Below are 21,487 nucleotides of genomic sequence, written 5' to 3'. Positions count from 1 at the left end.
GAATACTTGTAGGGGTTTGGCGATGGGGTCTTTCTTCGTTGGAGTAAGTGCGGACTGTTCTGTCGGAGGATGATGAAGCGAGGAGGCGGCCGTCGGGGGAGACGGCGTGGTCGTGGGATGTAAGAGGTGAATGATGGAACTTCCTCAGCCATGGGTGATAGAAACAGGTGATTTTCAAAATCTGTGGATTAAGTTTGGATTAATTATGGTTTTGGGAAAGGGAGCTATGACCAAGGAAAGAGACGAACAGTGTTTTTTTTTTTTTGGGTTTTCAAACAACTTGTGGGGTGTATTTGGAAATTAATAATACTATTGGGGTTTATTTGAATTTCTTTTTTTGTTCAACGATGAGGGAGAATTATTAAAAATAAAAAAGAGAGAGAGAGAGAGAGAAATAAAATAAAAAGAAAAAGAAAAAATCGCAGCGGAGAGGAAGAAGAAGAAGAGTTGAGGAAGACGAAGAAGCTTGAGCTTTTTGTTATTTCGGTTGAATCGGGGATCAGATTAGAGGTTAAATAAATGTGCTACTTCTCTTGTCTTTGTCGATTGGTTCTCAGAAGTCTGCTATTTTGGTTGCGATTAGCTCAGAAACGTTGTGTTAGTTCCGATTTGTTTGTCGAAGTAGATCATCTCCGTGTTGAGATTGTCGAAGCTCCTCCTGTTTAGCTCATAGCAGTCTACATATGTCTTGTAGTTTTAAAGACAAAGAGATGGAAGCGAGAAGCGAACTGAAGCTTAAAGTTTACGATATTTTCAAAGAGTTTATGACAGGGTAATTTTATTTCGATTGATTGATTCTCTCCTACATTTATGTCCTTGTGTGTTGTGTTTAACTCTCTCCGAATCTCTGTTACTGCAATGATTGTAGGATCACAAAACTTGAGGAACTAGGGAATGCTGCAAACACTTTTCTTCTTCGGTTTCAGCTAGGACTCTGTACGTTTCTCACTTTGTATTGTCTTCAGTTTTACCATCCTTCTCTCGCTCACTGACACTCTTTCTTATCCCCAGCCTTGCTCAAACGCTCGCCAATGGTCACTTCGTCCACTTTGATCAAGAACCTTATCAAGAACAATGAAACAAGACGGCTAAAATCGTATATAGAATCCGGCTCTATTATCATCGATGATGCTGCAAAAAGCACAAAGGCTTGTAAGTGATCAACTCTTTTAATCTCACTCTCAAAGTTTGTTATGTTAAAAACTTTCATTTTTATAAACATTCTGCGTACACATTTCTCCGTTTTTTGTTCACCAAAACTACCGGAATAAGAAGTGCATAAATCCCTATCAGGACTTTCTGACCATCTGATCAAAGGTAGTGATGTATTTACTGTTTATCACACCAGGTTGCTTGTTTTCCCATTGGTTAATGTTTCTAATCTTTAAGATGTGGGAATTGCAGCTCAAAGCCTGTTATCTGAGCTTGAGCGTCTCACCGATGAGGCAATTGAGACTGCAACAACAACACAGCTAGATGTAGAATCAGGTGATGAGTTACGACATGTAACGAGTGATGAGGTAAGATTTCAACATAAACTTGTTTCTCGAAGAAACTAACTTGTATATCTCTGAAAAATGGTTACAGAGAAGAGTAATGTTGTTTGGTTTCAGGAGAATGAGACTGTACATTTTCTTCAAGAACCTGAAGTTACAGAGTACGCTACAGTTATTGCAGTTGTTTACAGTATGGTGAAGCAGAACTATGTTATGCAGGTGTGTGAGAGTTTGAACATTTAGATAATCTGAATGCTTGATCTTTAAACTTTCAAAAATGTTACTGAAGAGCGACGGATACTATTTTTGCAGGAAAAGATTGTGAGATCGCTTAGTTTGAAGACATCATTTGATGAACTAGATACTTACACTATGATGTGGTCATTGCGTCCGTTTGTAGAAGACGAGATTTTGAACAGAGCATGGAAATGTATCTACTAGTACACACTTATTCAGTTAATTTTGTTTGATATTTTGTTTCCCATTCATAAACAAGGAAAGAAGCGAATGTATCAGTCGTTTACATTTTAGAAGACCAGTTCAATCTAGTAAAACCAAATATAACTACGTTTACCTAACTGAAATAGAAAAATAACTATAATTTGATTTTAGTATATCTGTTAATTATATGGTGCACAAAAAAATTATATCTTTTAATTATTAAAAACCGAAATATATAGTTGTCAAACCGATAAAATCGAATGATTAAAACAAAATAACATAGAGTTATTTATACACTATATAATATAAAGAGAAAAAGACAAAAATAGCACTAAATCAAGTTTTTGTTTCCAAACTAGCACTCAAGGTCAAAAGTCACAAAAATAGTACTTAATGTTTTATCAAAAGTCACAAACTTAGGGTTTAGAGTTAAAGGGTGGGGTTTAGGGTTTAGGGGTCATTTTAGTTTTTGAGTGCTATTTTTGTGATATAAACTTAGAAATGTGCTATTTTGGTCATTTTAGTTTTTGAGTGCTATTTTTGTGATATAAACTTAGAAATGTGCTATTTTGGTCATTTTAGTTTTTGAGTGCTATTTTTGTGATATAAACTTAGAAATGTGCTATTTTGGTCATTTTAGTTTTTGAGTGCTATTTTTGTGATATAAACTTAGAAATGTGCTATTTTGGAGATTTGCCCTGATATAAATGATAATATATGTTTATTGATATAATTTGGATATCAAAATTTCTTTACTTTTTAATTTTTTTTATAGTAAATAGTTAGTTTGATTTACTTCTGTGTCATAAATTTTGATTAAAATATTTTTTATGTGCTGACAACTTATTTTTTTACTAAATTCTAATCATATAAAATAAAATTCATAAATTTTATAATAACTAAACGTAGATGAGTTTTGGTTAAAACAGAATAAACTGAATACCAAAGATATTCAAACAACCCCAAACCATAATAGATACTCACTCTGTTTCATAAAGATCCACATTTTAGAAAAAAAATGGTTTCAAAAAGATACATTTTTTATCTTTTCAATGTATTATTTAACGAAAAATTGTAAATTTTAAAAAAGCTAATGGTATTTATTACATTTCTATTGACTAAAAGTTATGGAAAACTGTTATTTACAAAAAAAACAATAATGTGTTTTTTTAATATGTGCGAAAAGTGTAAAATATGTATTTTTTGAAATGGATGGAGTATAAGTTTAATATAAAGATGAATTTTTATAAGTTATTATTAAAGATGAATTTTTATAAACTGAATAACTGAGGAAAATCGAACAAAGATGAGAAGCTTGGTCTCTAAATTAACCACCCTACTTATAATGAGGCCTAATGACACAAGCAATTATAATAGGCCTATTTAGGGCCCAATATAAACACAAAACTTATGAAGGAAAAATCAAACTCTGCGCAGATCTTGGGGCATCTTCGTGGCTGCGTGTGACGACGTTGCCACGAAGAAGAAGAAGAAGAAGATGGATTACCGGAACAAGCTTGTTCTTGCTCCCATGGTCCGTGTGGTAAGTCCAAAAGCCTCAAACTAGTTCACAGACCTTTGCTCTTGCTGCTTATTATCTCTCAGACTCAGAGAGGTGTTGTTGTTGTTGTTGTTAGGGAACGCTCTCTTTCCGAATGTTGGCGGCTGAGTACGGCGCCGACATTACATACGGAGAAGAGATTATCGATCATAAGCTTGTTAAATGCCAACGCCGAATCAACGGTAAGTATTGGTATCCATGAATTGTGAATTTGAATTTGATTCATATGGTTTCTAGATTCTCTCATAGCTTGCCTGGTACCGTATGCTCACTGGATAGAGAGAGGGAGATTGATTCAGCTACCGTGTTTATTCGTTTAGAACTAAGCAAAGATTAATAGGTTTCTCTTTAGTGTGTCCCTGCTTATCTTCATGAATCACCTGATTCTCAGATTCTTATTGTCCCTCTGCAGTTGCTTCCGGGACAACAGAGTTTGTGGAGAAAGGGACAGAGAATGTCGTCTTTAGCACATGTGATGAAGAAAGAGAAAGAGTTGTTTTTCAAATGGGAACTTCTGATGCTGTTAGGGCTCTCAAAGCTGCTGAGATTGTGTATGTTTTAGAGTCATATTCTCCACCAAAAAGTTCATATCTTTTTGTACGAATTTTGAAGTAATAACTGTTGTTGTTGTTTCATCATTTTCGTAGGTGCAATGATGTTGCAGCTGTTGATATTAACATGGGTTGCCCCAAGGCTTTCTCTATTCAAGGAGGAATGGGTGCTGCTCTGTTAAGTAAACCCGAGCTCATTCATGATGTATTGCTTGCCTCTCTCAATTCTCTTTTTCATATATATATATATATATGCCTTTGTATCTGACTGATCAGTTTCTGAATTCTTCTCCATCCCACAGATTCTAGCTACACTTAAGAGGAACTTAGACGTACCTGTTACTTGCAAGATTCGTCTATTAAAATCACCAGCGGATACTGTTGAATTGGCTAGGAGAATCGAGAAACTTGGTGTACCAGCTCTTGCTGTACATGGGAGGTAATAATACATACATACACCATTGTGAGTTGTTAGTTCTCACTCCTTTTATCTGCTTCTTTATATACCAAAAAAAAAATTGGTAACTGGCTTCTCCTTACATGAATATAGGAAAGTTGCAGACAGGCCAAGAGATCCTGCTAAATGGGACGAGATAGCAGATGTAGTTGCCGCATTGTCCATTCCCGTTATTGCAAATGGAGATGTTTTAGAATACGATGATTTCTCTCGCATTAAAACTGCTACAGGTACATATGATAAGACTTATTGAATCTAATGGTCTTACTTGATTCACCTCTGAGTTATATAACCTTGTTTTTTTTGGTGTTCCTTGCAAAGGCGCTGCATCGGTGATGGTTGCAAGAGGGGCTATGTGGAATGCTTCAATTTTCTCTCCCAAAGGGAAGTCACACTGGGAAGATGTGAAAAATAAATACATTAGAAAGGTTAGCAGATGTCTCTTAAGGGTATAACTTAAATTTTTTCTGATTTGTGGGTGTTTTGTTGCAGAGCATCTTGTGGAATAACGATGTTAAGAGCACAAAATACACGATAAAGGAGATGATAGCGCATCATTCTTGTCTTGAATTAGCAGAAGGAAAGTCTCTCAACAAAGCAGACACTTTGGCAGATATAGCGTAAGCTAACCTCTTACTTTAACTTGTGTGTTTATTGGTTTTTACTACAGAACGAATCATATAACGGAATCGAAACTATAGTCCACCGTAGTGGCTCGAGTCTTAGACCAATTTGATTCAGTTTTGAAGTCTAATGTTGTTTGTTGATGTTTCAGGAAGCTTTACGAGTTGGAAGATTACTATTGGACAGTGAAGAACATTCGTCCCCTGACACATGACTTGGATTATGTTTTGTGATACTTAAACAAAATGCATTTTCTTTCCAATCTTCGTGTAATCCCATTTTTATGTTTTATATAAAGAGGTATCCCATTGTTTTTAAACGAAATTCGAATCTTAGTGTACTGGAAGCAACTACACTATCACAAATACATAATCATGCATTCTCTTCATCGACCCCTCTGTTCTATTCCATGGATATATATTTTTTAAAAAAATCTATTACATGGATTCGTTGTAACCAAACTTGTCCTAACTTATACATCGATTCTTTGTAACCAAACTTGCCCTAACTTACACTCTACATGAGTCTAGCCTTAACCATGCGGAATTTGCAATACACAGCGACTCTGGTACACCTCTATCTTACTCCAATCGTTTCATCTTGCATGGCATTAAGCTGGATGAGCCTCTTTTCTTTTTTATCGTGACCATATAATACTCAAATATTAGCCTGATTAAATCAATATACATGTGATATGGGAAATATTTTCCTAGCTGTTATTGGAAATTAGGTGGATGGAATAACCGGTTTCAAGAAAAAATGAAACTGTCTTCCTTTATCGACATACGAGTAACAAATATAACACGAGTAAGCTTGATTAGTAAAATATAATATTAAAGATATTGGTGTCAGAAATAAATCTAACATCCGCGAAGTCGGGATAATTATTCGGCGAAAACTTTATGTAATCACATTTCTCTTTATTTAAAGTGGGCATTGGCATAAAACCTTAATTTGAAATCTGAACTGAACCAAACAAAAAATCGGATCCATACACGTCCAAAATTAAAAAAATACCGGAATGAAGCTTGTAAGATGGTACAAAACATATTCGAAACATGAACGGATAATCCGAAAAACTTGAAAAGTTCCAAGAAACCGATCTGAACCCAAAGTGTTATTAGCCGAACCTGAACGGGTAACCTGAAAAACTTGAAAAGTTCCAAAAAACCGATCTGAATTCCAAATTAATCGCAAATATAAATATTTGAAACATAAATATATGCTTCAAATATTCAGTTCTATATTTATTTTGAAATGATATCTAAAAATAAGTATTTAAATTTTAAATAAGTACTTTAAATAGGCAATTCTATAAAAATAAGTATATGTTTTTTATGTGTTGCTTTTAAATTTTGGATTTAACTTCAGATATATTCGAACCAAACCAATATAACCTGAATCCAAACGATATATGGTTACTTTATAGATTTTATAATGTGATACAAATTAGAACCAAAACCGATGTGTTATATCCAAACTCGATCCGTACTTACAAATTTACCAGAATGAGACCTATATAAATTAGAATCAAAATTTAAAATACCCAACATGTATCCCAACGGGTACCTGAAAGCCCAAGCCTAACTTAAAGTGTGTTTTATGTTTTGTTTAATTAATTTTATATTTGATAAATATTTTACATGTTTGTTGGAAAACCAGTAAACCTGTAATCATAAATTAACAATAATAACATGTTCTATCATATCCTTAAATATTAATAGTAGCTAGTTATTAAAATTTATTCTATCTAATTTTAATATTTTATCTATAAGAATTATATTGTTATGTATATGGTGAGGGTTTAGAAACATTTGTTACTTGAATTTGGATTAAAGTAAAATTTTATATATACCAGTTAGTAGGCATATATAATTTTTATATTAATAAAAAAATATGATGGAATAGTTTTAAATATAGTGTTAATATAAATTGAATTCAATATTTAAAAACAATATATTAGTTATTTAGTTATTTAATTTTAGGTTAGAATATATATTTAATAATAATTAAGTTAGGTATAAATAAAAATAATAGAAACCCAAAAAGATATGTTCCAACCTAAACTATTTATAAGTAGATAAAAATTGTTTATGTTTTATTAGTATTGATTAGGCCTGGAACTTTTATCCGAGATCCGGATTCGATCCGAGATTCGCTCCGGATCCGATCTGAAAATCCGGATATCTGGAGGGACCGAATCCGGATCCGGATAGTAAAATGTTGGATCCGTCAAAGCCGGATCCGTCAAAGCCGGATCCGGATCCGTAAGTTTTATTGATAAATATTTCAAAAATAGTAATATCTATATATAAAAATTAATTTTATTTAATATATTTTCTTTTTTATAATAGTATATATAAATTTTATGTAAATTTTGTAATATTATACATAGAAATAATTAGAAATATTATATTTTTTTTTATTTTTAAATTATTGTTCATATTTTATATATATTAATATTATTTTTTGTTTATTTTAAGAATCCAAATCCGGATCCGGATATCTGCCGGATATTACAATTTTTAGAAGGATATCCGACACCCGGATATCCGAAAACCCCGGATCCGGATAAGGATAGTAAAATTATGGATCCGCCGGATAAGGATCCGGATCCGGATACCTTAAAATTGCTCGGATATCCGATCCGTCTCAGGCCTAGTATTGATGATGGAGGAAAAAGTTGAAGATGCAGTTCAGAAAGGGTCTTACGGTGCTGAAAAATCTGGAGAATCAAATGATGCATCTCTGAAGATAAATAATCAAAAAAAAAAAAGGAGCAAAGTGTAACCATCGTGCGGCAGTCCCTACCAAGAGACTCCAAAGATAAGCACAAGTTCTTGTCTGATTCTAATGCTCAGAAAGCCAAGGAGGCTTCGAGCAAAAAGTCGACTCGCAAAAATTATTAATGTCTGGTTTCTTCTGAAACATCAGAGGACTCAATAAAAAAACTAAACATTATGTAGTTCGAGAATGGATCAGAAAAGGGTTGTTCCAGTTTGACTGTCTACTGGAGACTAGAGTTAAAGAAAAAAAGGCAAGTAGTAGTGCTGAATCGGTATTTGGAGATTGGTCTTTCCTATCAAATTATGAAAATAATAGATTGGGAGGGATTTGGATTGTTTGGAGTCCGAAGGTTAGAGTGACTCCGTGTTTTAAGAGTGGCCAAGTAATCACTTGAGGTATCTTATTGGAAGGGATGACTGAAGAAATTTTTTGTTCCTTTGTTTATGTTGCAAACACAGTAGAGGAGAGGGAGGAGCTTTGGCAGGATCTGAAATCTCATCAGAACTCGCCTATGATAAGAAACAAGCCGTAGTTGGTGTTTGGGGATTTTAATGAGATTTTGGATGAGGAAGAGCATTCTGGGAATGAGGACATGTCGATTGCTTTAAATGTCGTGAGAGATTTTCAAAGTGTGGCCAACTATTGTTCGCTTATAGACATGTCTTATCAAGGTCCCAAGCTCACTTGGAGCAACAAGCGGGACAATGATCTGATTTGTAAGAAACTTGTTCGTACGTTGATGTATGATTCATGGTTGCAGAAATTTCCTCAATCATACTGTGTTTTTGAGGCAGGTGGATGCTCTGATCATATGCGCTGTCAGATCGTGATTCAGGAAGGGATGACTTAAGTTCGCAAACCATTTAAGTTCGTCAATGCAGTTGCTGATTTCCCGGAGCTTCTACCTTTAGTTCAAGAATTCTGGGCTACAACATAACTTATCTTCAACTCAACATCTGCTCTTCATCGCTTGACTAAGAAGTTAAAACTATTAAAACCTCTTCTGAGGAAGCTGAGAAAGGATCACATTGGAGAAATTGAGAAGAAAACGAAAGAAGTTTGGAGTATTCTCTGCGATCGCCAGGAAGCTACGATGCTCCACCCAACACAAGATAATATGAGAGAAGAATCAATAGCCTATGATCGCTGGAACTTTCTTTCTACACTAGAGGAAAAAATCCTCAGTAAAAAAGCAAAAGTTCATTGGTTGGGTATTGGAGATGGTAACAACAAGCAGTTTCATCAAGCTGCTAAGGTTAGAGAAGTTTGAAATGCTATCAGAGAGATCCACCGAGAAGATGGTACTATAGAAAACTGTCAAGATGAAATAAAAGAGGAAGCAGTAAGGCATTTTTCTCGTTTCTTATCTCACAAGCCGGAGGATTTTGTGGGAATATCTGAAACTGAGCTTAAGCAACTTTTGGAGTTTGAATGTGATGAGATAGACATGCGGATGTTGGATAAAGAGGTATCAGAAGAGGAGATTAAAAATGTCTTATTTGCAATGGCGGCAAACAAATCCCCCCGTCCAGATGGTTTTACTTGAGAACTCTACAAATCAGCTTGGCATGTTCTTGGCAAAGACTTTGTAGTAGCAATACATTCTTTTTTCACCAAAGGCTTTCTACCCAAAGGCATCAATTCTACTATCTTAGCCCTTATACCGAAGAATGATGAAGCAACTAGAATGGGAGATTACAGACCCATTTCTTGTTGTAATGTTTTATATAAGGTGCTGTCAAAGATCTTGGCGAACATGTTGAAAAAAATACTTCCAAAATTCATCTCTACAAACCAGTCAGCTTTTGTAAATGACCGGCTTCTTATGGAGAATGTTTTGCTCGCGTCTGAGCTGGTTAAGAGCTACCACAAGCCAACAATATCATCTAGATGTGCAGTAAAGATCGATACATCCAAGGCCTTTGACTCAGTTCAATGGCCTTTCTTTTTGTCTATTCTCTCTGCAATAAAGCTACCAGACAAGTTTGTGTTTTGGGTGAAGTAGTGTATTGAGCTTGCCTCTTTTTCGGTTCAGATAAGTGGAAAACTAGCTGGATATTTCAATAGTTCTAGAGGGCTTCACCAAGGATGTTCTCTTTCCCCATATATGTTTGTTATTTTCATGTAGGTTCTATCTAAGTTACTAAATAAAGCAGCAGTGGAGAGGAAGATGGGATATCATCCTTACTGTCAAAGTTCAGCTAACCCATCTCTGTTTCGCTGATGATCTATTGGTATTCTCAGATGGGAAAAAGAGCTCGGTGGAAGGGATTTTACAAGTCTTCAAAGACTTTGCAGGCATGTCAGGTTTACAGATAAGCTTTGAGAAGTCCACTCTGTTCGTGGCTGGTGTATGTAAAGACAGAGAAGCTATTTTATAGAAATTTCCATTTGAGGTTGGCACTCTGCCGGTCCGTTATCTCAGGGTCCCGCTGTTAACAAAGCGAATGACGTCAAGTGACTATTCTCCTTTGGTTAACAAAGTCAGGAAGCGTATTACATCTTGGACGGCACGACAGCTCTCGTTTGCAGGTCACCTGCAACTCATAGGCTCTGTCATTCACAGCATAACCAACTTCTCGATGTCAGTTTATAGACTTCCAAAACAATGTATCAAGGAGATTGATCAACTCTGTTCATCGTTCTTATGGTCAGGGCCAACAATGAGTATAACAAAAGCAAAGCCTCTTGGGATAATGTTTGTAGGCCGAAGGAGGAAGGAGGGTTGGGATTACGATCCCTTTCGTAAACAAACAGGGTCTGCTGTCTCAAACTCATATGGCGTATTTTTTCGCAGTCTACTCTATGGGTCCAATGGGTTAAAAGATATCTGATAAGGAAAGGCTCCTTCTGGAGCATCAGTGACACAAGTTCTCTTGGCTCTTGGATCTGGAAGAAGCTGCTGAAGTTTAGAGCTCTTGCTAGATCTTTTGTTAAAGTTGAATTGAGGAGTGGTGCTTCTACTTCTTTTTGGTTTGATGAGTGGTCCTCTTTGGGGAGGAAAATAGACCTCACACAAATGCAAGGATGCATTGCGCTTGAGATTAGTCTTAATGCCACAGTAGAATTTGTTATTCACAACTACCGGAGTCGCCGCTATATAGCAGAACACTTGATCACCATTGATAAGGAGATCCTCAAGCTGAGAACGCAAGGGCGTACTGAAGAGGATGATGTGGTTTTGTGGAAAGGAAAAGAAAATGTGTTTCGACCCGGTTTCGGCACTAACCAAACTTGGAAGTTAACACGTGTGCAGCAGCCAAATGTTCAGTGGTATAAGGGTCTCTGATTCTCTGGAGAAACTCCTAAATACTCTGTCATTGCCTGGATTGCAGTACACAACCGCCTGGCAACAGGAGATCGACATGGCACGGCTCCGCGACCTCCGAGTCTTCTTACCAAGTTCATCGACAAGCAGACAAAAATCCAAATCAGTTCACTGCAAGGACAGAGGAGGAAAAACTCATAAGCAAGCAATGGTGGTTTGGTTTTCGTCTAGAGATTAGATGGGGCTAAATCTTTGATTTTGTTCTAGTTCTATCACACATTTGACTAAAGATGCATCAGTTTGTACAAAAGTCTTTTTGATTTGAATAAATTTAACATTCTTTCAAAAAAAATAGTATTGATGATGAAACTTACTATGAAGTAGAGTTACTTTAATACATATAACATACATAAAATCTTACAAATTATTAATTTAAAAAACAAAATATTAATCGTTTAAGATAATTTATAAATTAAATATTTATAAATTTTTATATATGTGTATGATCAGGGGAGATATTTAGTAAACATAATACATAGATATATTTTGTAACAAATTACTAGACTCTGACCAGCGCGCCAGCGCGAGTATGAATTTTCAGTTTTTGATTATTTATTTTATTAAATGATGTATTTGTAATATTCGTTCATATTATATTCATTAAGTAAATATTTTTTTTTTGCATCTTAAACTATCTATTTTTTTACGAATGTGTGATATCATATAAAAAATATAAAAAATGAGTATAGAGTTAATTAGATAATTTTAAAAACAAAAATTTTTCTTTCGTGTGCGATATTATATAAATAATGATCCGCCCAGTTAACAAAAATTATGATTATTTTATGTGTAATTTTTTTTTATTTTGACCATTTCCTTAAAACTATATTAAATTTTACATATTTTAATTAGAATAATTTTAATATCTTTACCTTTTTATTTGAAATGCAACTCAATATTTTTTTAACAATTATAACAAAATATTTAAAAAATATTTTTAGAATTTGTTTGAAAAATATGAAAATTAGATTTGAAATTAAAATTATCCTAAAATATGATAAGTTTTGATGTAAACGAAAACTCAAATTATGTTGGTTGATTAAATGACATTATGTCCAAATTTATTTAAGGATATTTCATTAAGGTAACTGAAAAAGACAAACAATAAAATAGGAAGTTTAAATTCATAGCCATTCTTAAATATTTTTTGAATAAATAATTATTTTTAAATTTAATCAACTGAAAATAATATCCGTACAATTGTGTGAGTCAAATTCTAGTTTTATTGATGCATGTTATATATTAGTGCTGCATGTTTTAGGTAACATTTTAATGATGCATGTTTTTAAAAATTTGCATTATTAAAATTATGCACGTAAGGATAACTCATGAGTTTTTTTGGTTGATTAAATGACATTATGTTCAAATTTATTTAAGGATAATTCATTAAGGTAACTGAAAAAGACAAACAATAAAATAGGAAGTTTAAATTCATAGCCATTCTTAAATATTTTTTGAATAAATAATTATTTTTAAATTTAATCATCTGAAAATAATATCCATACAATTGTGTGAGTCAAATTCTAGTTTTATTGATGCATGTTATATATTAGTGCTGCATGTTTTAGGTAACATTTTAATGATGCATGTTTTTAAAAATTTGCATTATTAAAATTATGCACGTAAGGATAACTCATGAGTTTTTTTGGTTGATTAAATGACATTATGTCCAAATTTATTTAAGGATATTTCATTAAGGTAACTGAAAAAGACAAACAATAAAATAGGAATTTTAAATTCATTTAAGCATCTCTATTATTAAAAGAGAAGTACCTTTTAAAAAATACCCCTAAGTTTCTAACTTATTTACACTTTCATGCCACTAAGAATTAAATTAAACTACATATTTTAATGCTTGTCTTTTCCAGTTAAATTAATGAGTTTTACTTAATCAAATTTAAACTTAATGTCATTAAATAAACCTACCTATTTTAATGCTTGTTTTTTCCAGTTAAATTAATGAGTTTTCCTTAATCAAATTAAAACTTAATGTCATTAAATGAACCTAAAAATACATCATATTTAACGTAGCTTATTACGTATTGAACCATGCATCATATTTTTAGATTATTACGTACCTAAAAATACATCATATTTAACGTAGCTTATTACGTATTGAACCATGCATCATATTTTTAGATTATTACGTACCTAAAAATACATCATATTTAACGTAGCTTATTACGTATTGAACCATGCATCATATTTTTAGATTATTACGTACCTAAAAATACATCATATTTAACGTAGCTTATTACGTATTGAACCATGCATCATATTTTTAGATTATTACGTACCTAAAAATACATCATATTTAACGTAGCTTATTACGTATTGAACCATGCATCATATTTTTAGATTTAAATGAACCTAAAAATACATCATATTTAACGTAGCTTATTACGTATTGAACCATGCATCATATTTTTAGATTATTACGTACCTAAAAATACATCATATTTAACGTATCTATTTACCAACATATTGGTAAATAGATGGTTTAAGATGCCAAAAAATTTATTTACTTGGTGAATATAATACATCACATATTACAAATACATTATTTAGTTAAATAAATAACCAAAAATCAAAAATTCAAACCTGCGCTGGCGCGCGGCTCAGAGACTAGTATTTCATTAATGTAACTGAAAAGACAAGTAATAAATTAGACAGTTTTATTCGTTTTATGATATTTCATAAATGCAACTGAAAAAGACAAGAAAAAAAACAGAGTTTAATTAATGAAATAAGAACTTTTTCAAATGGGTACTTCTCTACATTATTTATTAGAATCCGAAATCCAGCCCGAAAAGAAAACCAATCAAATTAACTGTATTCCAATAACTTTGCGAAGGTGGTTTGGACTTTGTTAACGAGATGCTCTCCATATACAACTCTTTTGGGAACTTGAGATCTTTTATCTCCTGGATACTTCTCTTTGAAGATTTCCAGTGGCTCAACCATCGCGTCAAAGTTAGTCTGTTCGAACAAGATAAATGATTCAAAATCCGAGTTGAGAAATACACAAAAATTAACTGTTATACAAGTTTATTGCACCTCGTAAAAGAAAGCAATGCATACACGGTATAGAGGAGCATTATTGATCACTCTATGAAGTGTGGATTCGTATACTCCATTTGAAAGTATCTGCATATATGATTCCGAAATGTTTTCAAGAATTGTCAAAACGAAAAGAGAGAAAGAGAGAGAGAACAAACAAAACCTTTAACATGTCACCAATGTTACAAATAAATGATCCAGGGATTGGAATAGCTGATACCCAATCACCAGCCAAGTTTTTCACCTTTTCCGAGACAAAATAAAATCTAAAGCCATTTTTCTAAGCAATAAAATCAGAGAAGATCATGGTAATAATATATACCTGAAGAGCAGTTTTATCATCGTCTTGATTTATAAGCGTCAACAAGCCTACAAATCACGGATTTTCATAAAACCAAACCAGCTATGATACAAAAAATATATGATGATATATATTCAGTATCTTAAGTATGAGTTGAAACTTACTTACCATAGTCAGTGTGAGCTCCACTGGAATTTTGTAAACAAAAAAAAGAGACGAATTATCATCCGTTTACCACCTAATAGAGTTAATCAAAAAGAAATGTATCCGTGGTAAAACAATAATGATAAAAAGTTTATTACCATCCGATAACATTTTCTTGGTTTACACCTGGATAACCAATTATACGCATCACCCAAAAAGGATCCCCAACCATTTCTCCCTCAAATTCATAAGGTGATCCACCAAGAGCTAAGGAGATTCCTCTTAGGATGTTTCTAGAGAGATCTTGAAACCATGAAATAATCTCTAATTAAGTTGGAAACAAACATACACACAATAATACGAAATGGATAAAATAGACGAATACACACCTGTGCATAACTTAATATACTCATCCATCAACCCTTTGTACTCTTGAGAATTATCTGGCCTTCAAATAAAACGTCACAAAAAGGTCACAAAGAGAAATATAGTTCAAAGAAAGACAAAGCTAATGTAATCAGTTAAAATGGTATGACATTTTTTTAATATTTTGACATATTAAAAAAATCGTGATTTTCTTTTGCCATTATATATTTATAACATTTATCAAGTGTTCAAGGTTTCAGAAATGATTTCAATTTTTAGTATGAGCTTTATTTTCATTTTAAATACAACTTGAAACACCATTAATCTATGAAAACCAAAATTTTGGTGTTTTAATTTTTCACAATTCTATTATTTGACTAACTTTATTCAGTTAAAATGTTTCATATCCTATCATTTGACTAACTCTACTCAGTTTAAATGTTTTGGCCATTCAGTATATTCTAATAATTTGACTAAGCCATTATTCATATGTATGTATCAAAGATTGTTAAAAATATTTTATAACTATCTATCTTATTAAAACATAATCATCATTTGTAATAACATTACCTATACGTGTGGTTTACGATTTGTGCCACTCAAATTTTAATTATTTAATCTTATAATTTTTTAAAAAAATATTTTTTAAATAACCAATTAAATTCATAATTATTATTAAATATATATATAAATATTAAATCAGTTTGTGTTTAAAAATGAAAAATACAAACTAAAATTATTATATTTTTAAATGCGACAATCTTAACTTAAAAAAATATAACATTTTCATCAAAATTTAAAATTTAAATATGGGAACAACTAAAATTAAATATTTTTATTTTTATTTGAATTTAATTTTAATTTTTAGGGACAATCTCACCTATTACAATCTAGTATTCAATTAAAGCTGGTAAAATTTCGTCTGTCCCTTTCGTTTATTTTTTTACCAACACAAAGGTAAATGCAAAAATATACTTACCACTGGTTTAACCCTTCCAAGACCTTTCCAGTTTCCCCATACTTTCCTTGCTTGAACTCTCTGTAACACTGCCCATAAATACATATTAGTAGAATCACAACTGCTTGATAGATCAAAATTGTTTATTAACACATTGGCTAGTACGTTGGACACCACTTACATCAATTGCTTCGTGGAAATCTTGTTTCCCGCTCGTATAGTTCACTCCAATTTTCTGATATCCTCTGTGTAACTCAACACCATTAATGATCCTCCACAAAAAACAACAGCTACGAACGTATTAAAGCATACAATTTTTGGTTTTCTGTTTTAATATGATGTATCTTTATTTTCAAACGAATATGAAGTTGTGTCTTGTTCCTGGTCTCTTGTACTGTTGGAAATGCCACCAAACTCTCATTAAGTAATGCATCGCCGATAAAGTATATATTGTGTCTATCGTTGTGAACAAAATAGATGCGTTGTAATTAAAACGTGATACACGTTTTAGATCACTTTTTCAGATATTTGAAAACAAACCTATATCCAGCTGCTGGAGTAATCTTGATCTTAAGTTTCTCCTCATATGGAAGCTCGAAGAATCGATGTGTCATCTCTTTCACCTTCCTCATAAGACTCTCCGAAATTCCATGACCAATCTGCTCCACCACAGTCACCAGTCGTCCAAATCATCAAACCATGCAGAACATTTTCATAAACCACAAGAAAAAGGTAAATTCAAATTAACTTTTTAGTTACCACGTAGAAGAATCCGACGTCCCGACAAGCCCGGTCTAGTTTTCGGACAACCTCCGCCACGCCAGTATCGTCCATCATGTCGGGATCATCGCATTTGACAAGTAAAGGACTGATGTCTGCAACAACATTGTTTCATTATAGTTCGAATTCCCTTGGCATAATATGAAATGAAAGTTAATTTTAATGATGAGAGAGTGATCATATCTGCAATGAATCTAGGTTTTTTTGAACGTACCGATAATTGGTAAGTGTGGCTTGAAGTTTGTAGCCATCTCAGATGCTAGACATAGAGGAAAATCTTGGCGTTGGTCTATTATATAACACTAAAATACAAAATATCCTAAATGGTTATTTTCGTAATCTTCGATCAACCCCCGAGTTGTCTCTTAAGATCCTTAGAGGCCAAAAACAGCTAGCTAGGCTGCCACCGCGGCCCCAGTGGCCAGTGGGATCGATAGCCCGTGATCCGTTTTACTCCACCATGTACCATATCCAAACATATGCGACAATGTATTATTGGTAAACTCCAAAACGAAACAGATACGTCAGTATTTAAAACGTTTTGTTGAAATTTGAATATATTTTATAAAAAGACCGCAACATTCCATCCATCTGCCATAGTCATTATTTTATAACAATTTGCAACGTTCAGTATATATACATTGTTTTGTATATACTGGATTATAGTAATCATTTAAAAATTTAACACCAAATGTAAGTTACTTAACGAGTACTAAAGATTCTAATTAGCATAATTCTTATACATTATTTCCATGCGTTGAATATGCGCGTCTACGGTATAGAATCTCTACTATCTGGTCCAATCAAAACGATTTCATTTCACAATTTTTTTCATATTTCAACAAACTAAAGTTGGAAGATATCTTTCTGGAATAATTTATTTAGAATATAATATTAATTCTTTTAGAATATAATCAATTAACCAGTTATAATGAACAAAGTTAAAAACAATTCTATATATTATTTTCTAAATGAAAAGACAAATACTTATTTGTCTCCACATTCTTCGTACAAATGCATCAGTTTGTACAAAAGCCTTTTTAATTCGAATAAATTTAATATTCTTTCGAAAAAAATAGTATTCATGATGAAACTTACTATAAAGTAGATGTCTATACATTTAATGAGGAGATTGCCTACTGATATGGATGTATGTGTATACACATGAAAACTCATAAATGTACATTGATAGAGATCTAATTTTTTTTTCTCTTTAATTTTTCTTCACTATTTTACAAATCTCTTTCTCTCAATTTTTTCTATCACATGGCTATGCCGGATTTTTTTTTTCATTGAAAAGACGATGATTTAGCTTCTTCCTGATGAGAGATTAAAACGAAAAACATAAGTTTTAACATACACATATTTATATATAAAAATAAGTTCGCAAAAAAAAATAGATGTTTATTTTTAAAATAAAAATTAATATTTTACATTGACAGATCTAATTACTTTTTCTTTTTAGTTTTTCTTCTCTTTTTTGCAACCATTTTTTTGGTTATGCTTCGAATTTTTTTTTATCATTGAAAATGATGATTATTTTGCTTCTTCCTAATAGGAGTTTGAAACTAAAAACATAAATTTTAAGATACAGATATTTATGTAAACAAAGCATAGTTCGTAAATAATTTAAATCTTTATTTTTAAATGATAAAATAATATTTTTATTTTGAATTTTGATCAAAACATTTTCTGTAAATATTTATGGACGTGTATGACTCAAAAATATTTTCAGTTATGTTTACTTATACAAATTTAAATTTCTAACTACATTTTATTATTTGTTTCCCAAAATAATAGATATCAAATTATACATAATCCAATGTGAATATGTTATAAATTCAAGACACAAAATCAAACCAAACGCAAGGGAAAAAAGTGTGTTAAATCTGATTTTAGTCTATTTAAGAATCACTAAACAAGTATGGTCTAATCGAGAAGAATAAATGCACAATCCAATATTCTAAAAAAATAACTGGACGATAAGATTGTTTATGAACAAAGTTACATATATATATATATATTTAAAACAACATTATTGAATTTAAAATCAATTAACCAGTTATAATGAACAAAGTTAAAAAACAATTCTACATATTATATTTTCTAAGTTGAAAAACAATACTTCTTCAAATCTCAAACGTGATGAATGTATAAGAAGGAATGAAATTCAATATTTTACTAATAATATAGTTCTTTTGCCCATCTCATTTATAATTTTATTTCTTCTATTCATCATATCAATATAAAAATAATCAGTGACAGTTTAAAAAGAAAATCAACTTTCTTGGGCCTAAGCCCATTTAGTATTTATAATTAATTTTAGGCCTTTTAAGCATAGTTAAACCTCCCGTCCCTTCAGATCTGTGAAGAGTTCAATCTTATTCATCGCCTCGTCCGTGTCCATTCTCATACCGCCGCCATCGACGATTTCTCTCATACTCACTGGTAATTTAATCGGAGATCTCTGTTTCTTTTATTCCTTTTGGTTTCAGGTTGCGGTTGATTTCTCGTTTAGGTTTCGCACAGGTCGTTAGATTTGAATCTGAACCAATCTATTCGATACTTCGTTTTTAGGGTTTGGTGAGGTGATTGAAGTTCGTTCATAGAGAAAGATGTACAACGGAATAGGGTTACAGACCGCGAGAGGATCTGGGACTAACGGTTACGTTCAGACGAACAAGTTCTTCGTGAGGCCTAGGAACGGTGGTAAGCCCGTTAGTGGAGGAAAAGGGTTTGCGGATGATCAGGGAACCGCTGGTTTATCCAAGAAACCCAACAAAGACATCCTTGAGCATGACCGTAAGCGCCAGATTCATCTCAAGCTTGCTGTGCTTGAAGACGAGCTTGCAGATCAGGGCTTCTCTGATGCCGAGATTGCTGAGAAGCTTGAGGAAGCAAGGTTGAAGTTTGAAGCTGCTGCTGCCTCTGAGGAGAGTGATGCGGTTGGTGATTCGAAGATCTCCGATACACAGACTCATCAGGTTGCTGCGAGGAAGGAGAAGCAGATGGAAGCTTTTCGAGCTGCGCTTGGTTTGCGTGATCAGGAGCCGGCTGAAGAAGGGATCATTGAGGAGGAGCCAACAGGGTTAGTGAAAGAGAGGCGGGAACATTCGTTTTTGGACCGTGGTAGTGGGAGGAAGAGAGATGAGGGTGTTGAGGTGAAAGATGGCAAGGGTAAGGAAAACAAGAAGGAGCGTGGTGATGATGATGTGGATGAAGTGAAGCGTCACAAGAAGAAAGTGAGCAAGAAGAGAAGACATGATGATGATGATGACTCATCTGAGTCTGATGGTAAGGGACGTGACCGCAGAAGGCGCTCTAAGAAGAAGGCTAAGGGGCGTAAACAAGAGAGTGACTCTAGCAGCTACGATTCTGACTCTGACAGTGATAGCGGAGAGAAGAGGAGAAGGAAGGTTACAAAGAAACGTGGTAGAAGCAGGAGAAGTGTCTCTTCTGAATCTGAAGCTGAGAGTGACGACAGCCTGAAACTTCCGAAGTCACACAAAAAGAGTCGACCCACCAACCAATCAGTTTCAAAAGATTCAATGGACAAACCTGATGAAGGAAGAGGTGGGCGAAAGAGACATGATTCTGATGTTAGCGAGCCTGAGTCTGAGGATGAGAAACAACAACTGCGAAAGAGAGAAGAAGCTTACCGCAGTGGACAAAAGCCGAAAAGAGATCAGGAAGACTTGGAGTCTGATCATCTTAAGGACATGCATAGAGGTGGCAAGAAAGCTGCAAGAGACTCTGATGACAGTGAGGCCGAGTATGGGAACAATAGGAAACAGCTGCGCAGTAAGGTGGAAGTTTACAGTGGAGGAATGAGCAAGAAGAGAGCTGAAGAAGAGATCGTGTCCAAGCATGATTATGATAGGAAGCAAGTTGCAAGAGACTCTTCTGATGACAGTGAGGCTGAGTATGAAAATAGGAGGAAGCTGAAGGATGACAGTTACCAAAGAGGAAGGAAGCAGATAAGAGAGGAGGACCACAGTCGCTATGGAAGGGACAGGTATAGAAGCGATGATGCTGGTCAGAGACGTGGAACTGTTAAGGATGTTGATGATAGGTATAGAGGTCAAGCCAGCGAGGAAGAGGATGAAAATGATAGGGGTCGATACAGACAGAGACGTGAAACGGTTAAGGAGGATGATACGGAGTACAAGCGTGGCAGGGAGAGGTACAGAGGCGATAAGGAGGACAGGTATAGAGATGATGTTGCTGCTGGAAAAAGACATGTGACGGGTAAGGAAGACGAAGATGATGAAAGAGTTAGCAGGGAGCGTGAGTACTCAAACAAGGGTCGAAGTCATTACGATGGCCGATCAAGCGGGAAGAGGTCGTCCTACGCTGATAGAGATTAATGATCTTTGTTTCATATGTATGTTTTAAAGTTTCCCAAACATTTTGTGTGTTTATGGGCTTGTCGCAACGTAAGCCTTGTTTTGCTTGCAAACTATCTCTTTCAGACTTTTATTATGGTTACATGTTGGTCTAAAAGTAAAAGTTTAAACCATAATAATTAGACCCGACTGTTCTAACCGGACCGAACCAAATACTAAATTAAACCGAGTTGGCACCCAAAATACACCAAGAGATGATTACTGCCAAATATTTTAAAATATAATAT

At 33.6% G+C, this 21,487-nt stretch overlaps 5 protein-coding genes across 8 annotated transcripts; 4 read left to right on the top strand and 1 right to left on the bottom strand.

The window, feature by feature from the left end:
- Positions 1-402: 402 nt before the first annotated feature.
- Positions 403-2,021, top strand: LOC106307665. Its single transcript, XM_013744677.1, has 8 exons — positions 403-510; positions 695-772; positions 869-936; positions 1,012-1,152; positions 1,276-1,317; positions 1,405-1,520; positions 1,614-1,715; positions 1,809-2,021. Exons 2-8 carry the CDS (start codon positions 711-713, stop codon positions 1,935-1,937), a joined length of 660 nt encoding a protein of 219 aa, XP_013600131.1. The 5' UTR covers positions 403-510; positions 695-710; the 3' UTR covers positions 1,938-2,021.
- A 1,352-nt stretch (positions 2,022-3,373) lies between these two features.
- On the top strand, positions 3,374-5,518 carry LOC106307664 (tRNA-dihydrouridine(20) synthase [NAD(P)+]-like). Its single transcript, XM_013744676.1, has 9 exons — positions 3,374-3,480; positions 3,575-3,680; positions 3,911-4,049; positions 4,146-4,254; positions 4,352-4,488; positions 4,600-4,736; positions 4,828-4,934; positions 4,999-5,126; positions 5,282-5,518. The coding sequence occupies exons 1-9, from the start codon at positions 3,436-3,438 to the stop codon at positions 5,361-5,363; spliced, it is 990 nt and encodes a 329-aa protein (XP_013600130.1). The 5' UTR covers positions 3,374-3,435; the 3' UTR covers positions 5,364-5,518.
- A 3,619-nt stretch (positions 5,519-9,137) lies between these two features.
- Positions 9,138-11,206, top strand: LOC106309042. The gene is made up of 7 exons (XM_013746124.1): positions 9,138-9,218; positions 9,293-9,385; positions 10,046-10,112; positions 10,162-10,255; positions 10,343-10,501; positions 10,573-10,615; positions 10,715-11,206. The coding sequence occupies exons 1-7, from the start codon at positions 9,138-9,140 to the stop codon at positions 11,204-11,206; spliced, it is 1,029 nt and encodes a 342-aa protein (XP_013601578.1).
- Positions 11,207-13,989: 2,783 nt separating this feature from the next.
- On the bottom strand, positions 13,990-17,201 carry LOC106309950 (probable 2-oxoglutarate-dependent dioxygenase At3g49630). Of its 4 annotated transcripts, none has more exons than XM_013747112.1 (12): positions 17,069-17,201; positions 16,834-16,949; positions 16,615-16,733; positions 16,256-16,319; positions 16,096-16,163; positions 15,140-15,198; positions 14,909-15,053; positions 14,775-14,794; positions 14,628-14,674; positions 14,469-14,549; positions 14,303-14,392; positions 13,990-14,224 (listed from the first exon to the last, which is right to left on the bottom strand). In XM_013747112.1, the coding sequence occupies exons 1-12, from the start codon at positions 17,103-17,105 to the stop codon at positions 14,072-14,074; spliced, it is 999 nt and encodes a 332-aa protein (XP_013602566.1). In that variant the 5' UTR covers positions 17,106-17,201; the 3' UTR covers positions 13,990-14,071. The 4 variants fall into 4 exon arrangements, with proteins under 4 accessions (XP_013602566.1, XP_013602569.1, XP_013602568.1 ...); XM_013747114.1 differs by having other exon boundaries at positions 13,991-14,224; positions 14,327-14,392; XM_013747115.1 differs by lacking the exon at positions 14,469-14,549.
- Positions 17,202-19,205: 2,004 nt separating this feature from the next.
- On the top strand, positions 19,206-21,333 carry LOC106312079 (pre-mRNA-splicing factor cwc-21). The gene is made up of 2 exons (XM_013749459.1): positions 19,206-19,302; positions 19,432-21,333. Exon 2 carries the CDS (start codon positions 19,470-19,472, stop codon positions 21,219-21,221), a length of 1,752 nt encoding a protein of 583 aa, XP_013604913.1. The 5' UTR covers positions 19,206-19,302; positions 19,432-19,469; the 3' UTR covers positions 21,222-21,333.
- Positions 21,334-21,487: the final 154 nt, after the last annotated feature.

Source organism: Brassica oleracea, chromosome C8, assembly GCF_000695525.1.
Source record: "Brassica oleracea var. oleracea cultivar TO1000 chromosome C8, BOL, whole genome shotgun sequence".
NCBI classification, from domain to species: Eukaryota; Viridiplantae; Streptophyta; class Magnoliopsida; order Brassicales; family Brassicaceae; genus Brassica; species Brassica oleracea.
The sequence above is the reverse complement of the archived record's forward strand: the minus strand, read 5'-3'. Positions and strand labels throughout refer to the sequence as shown.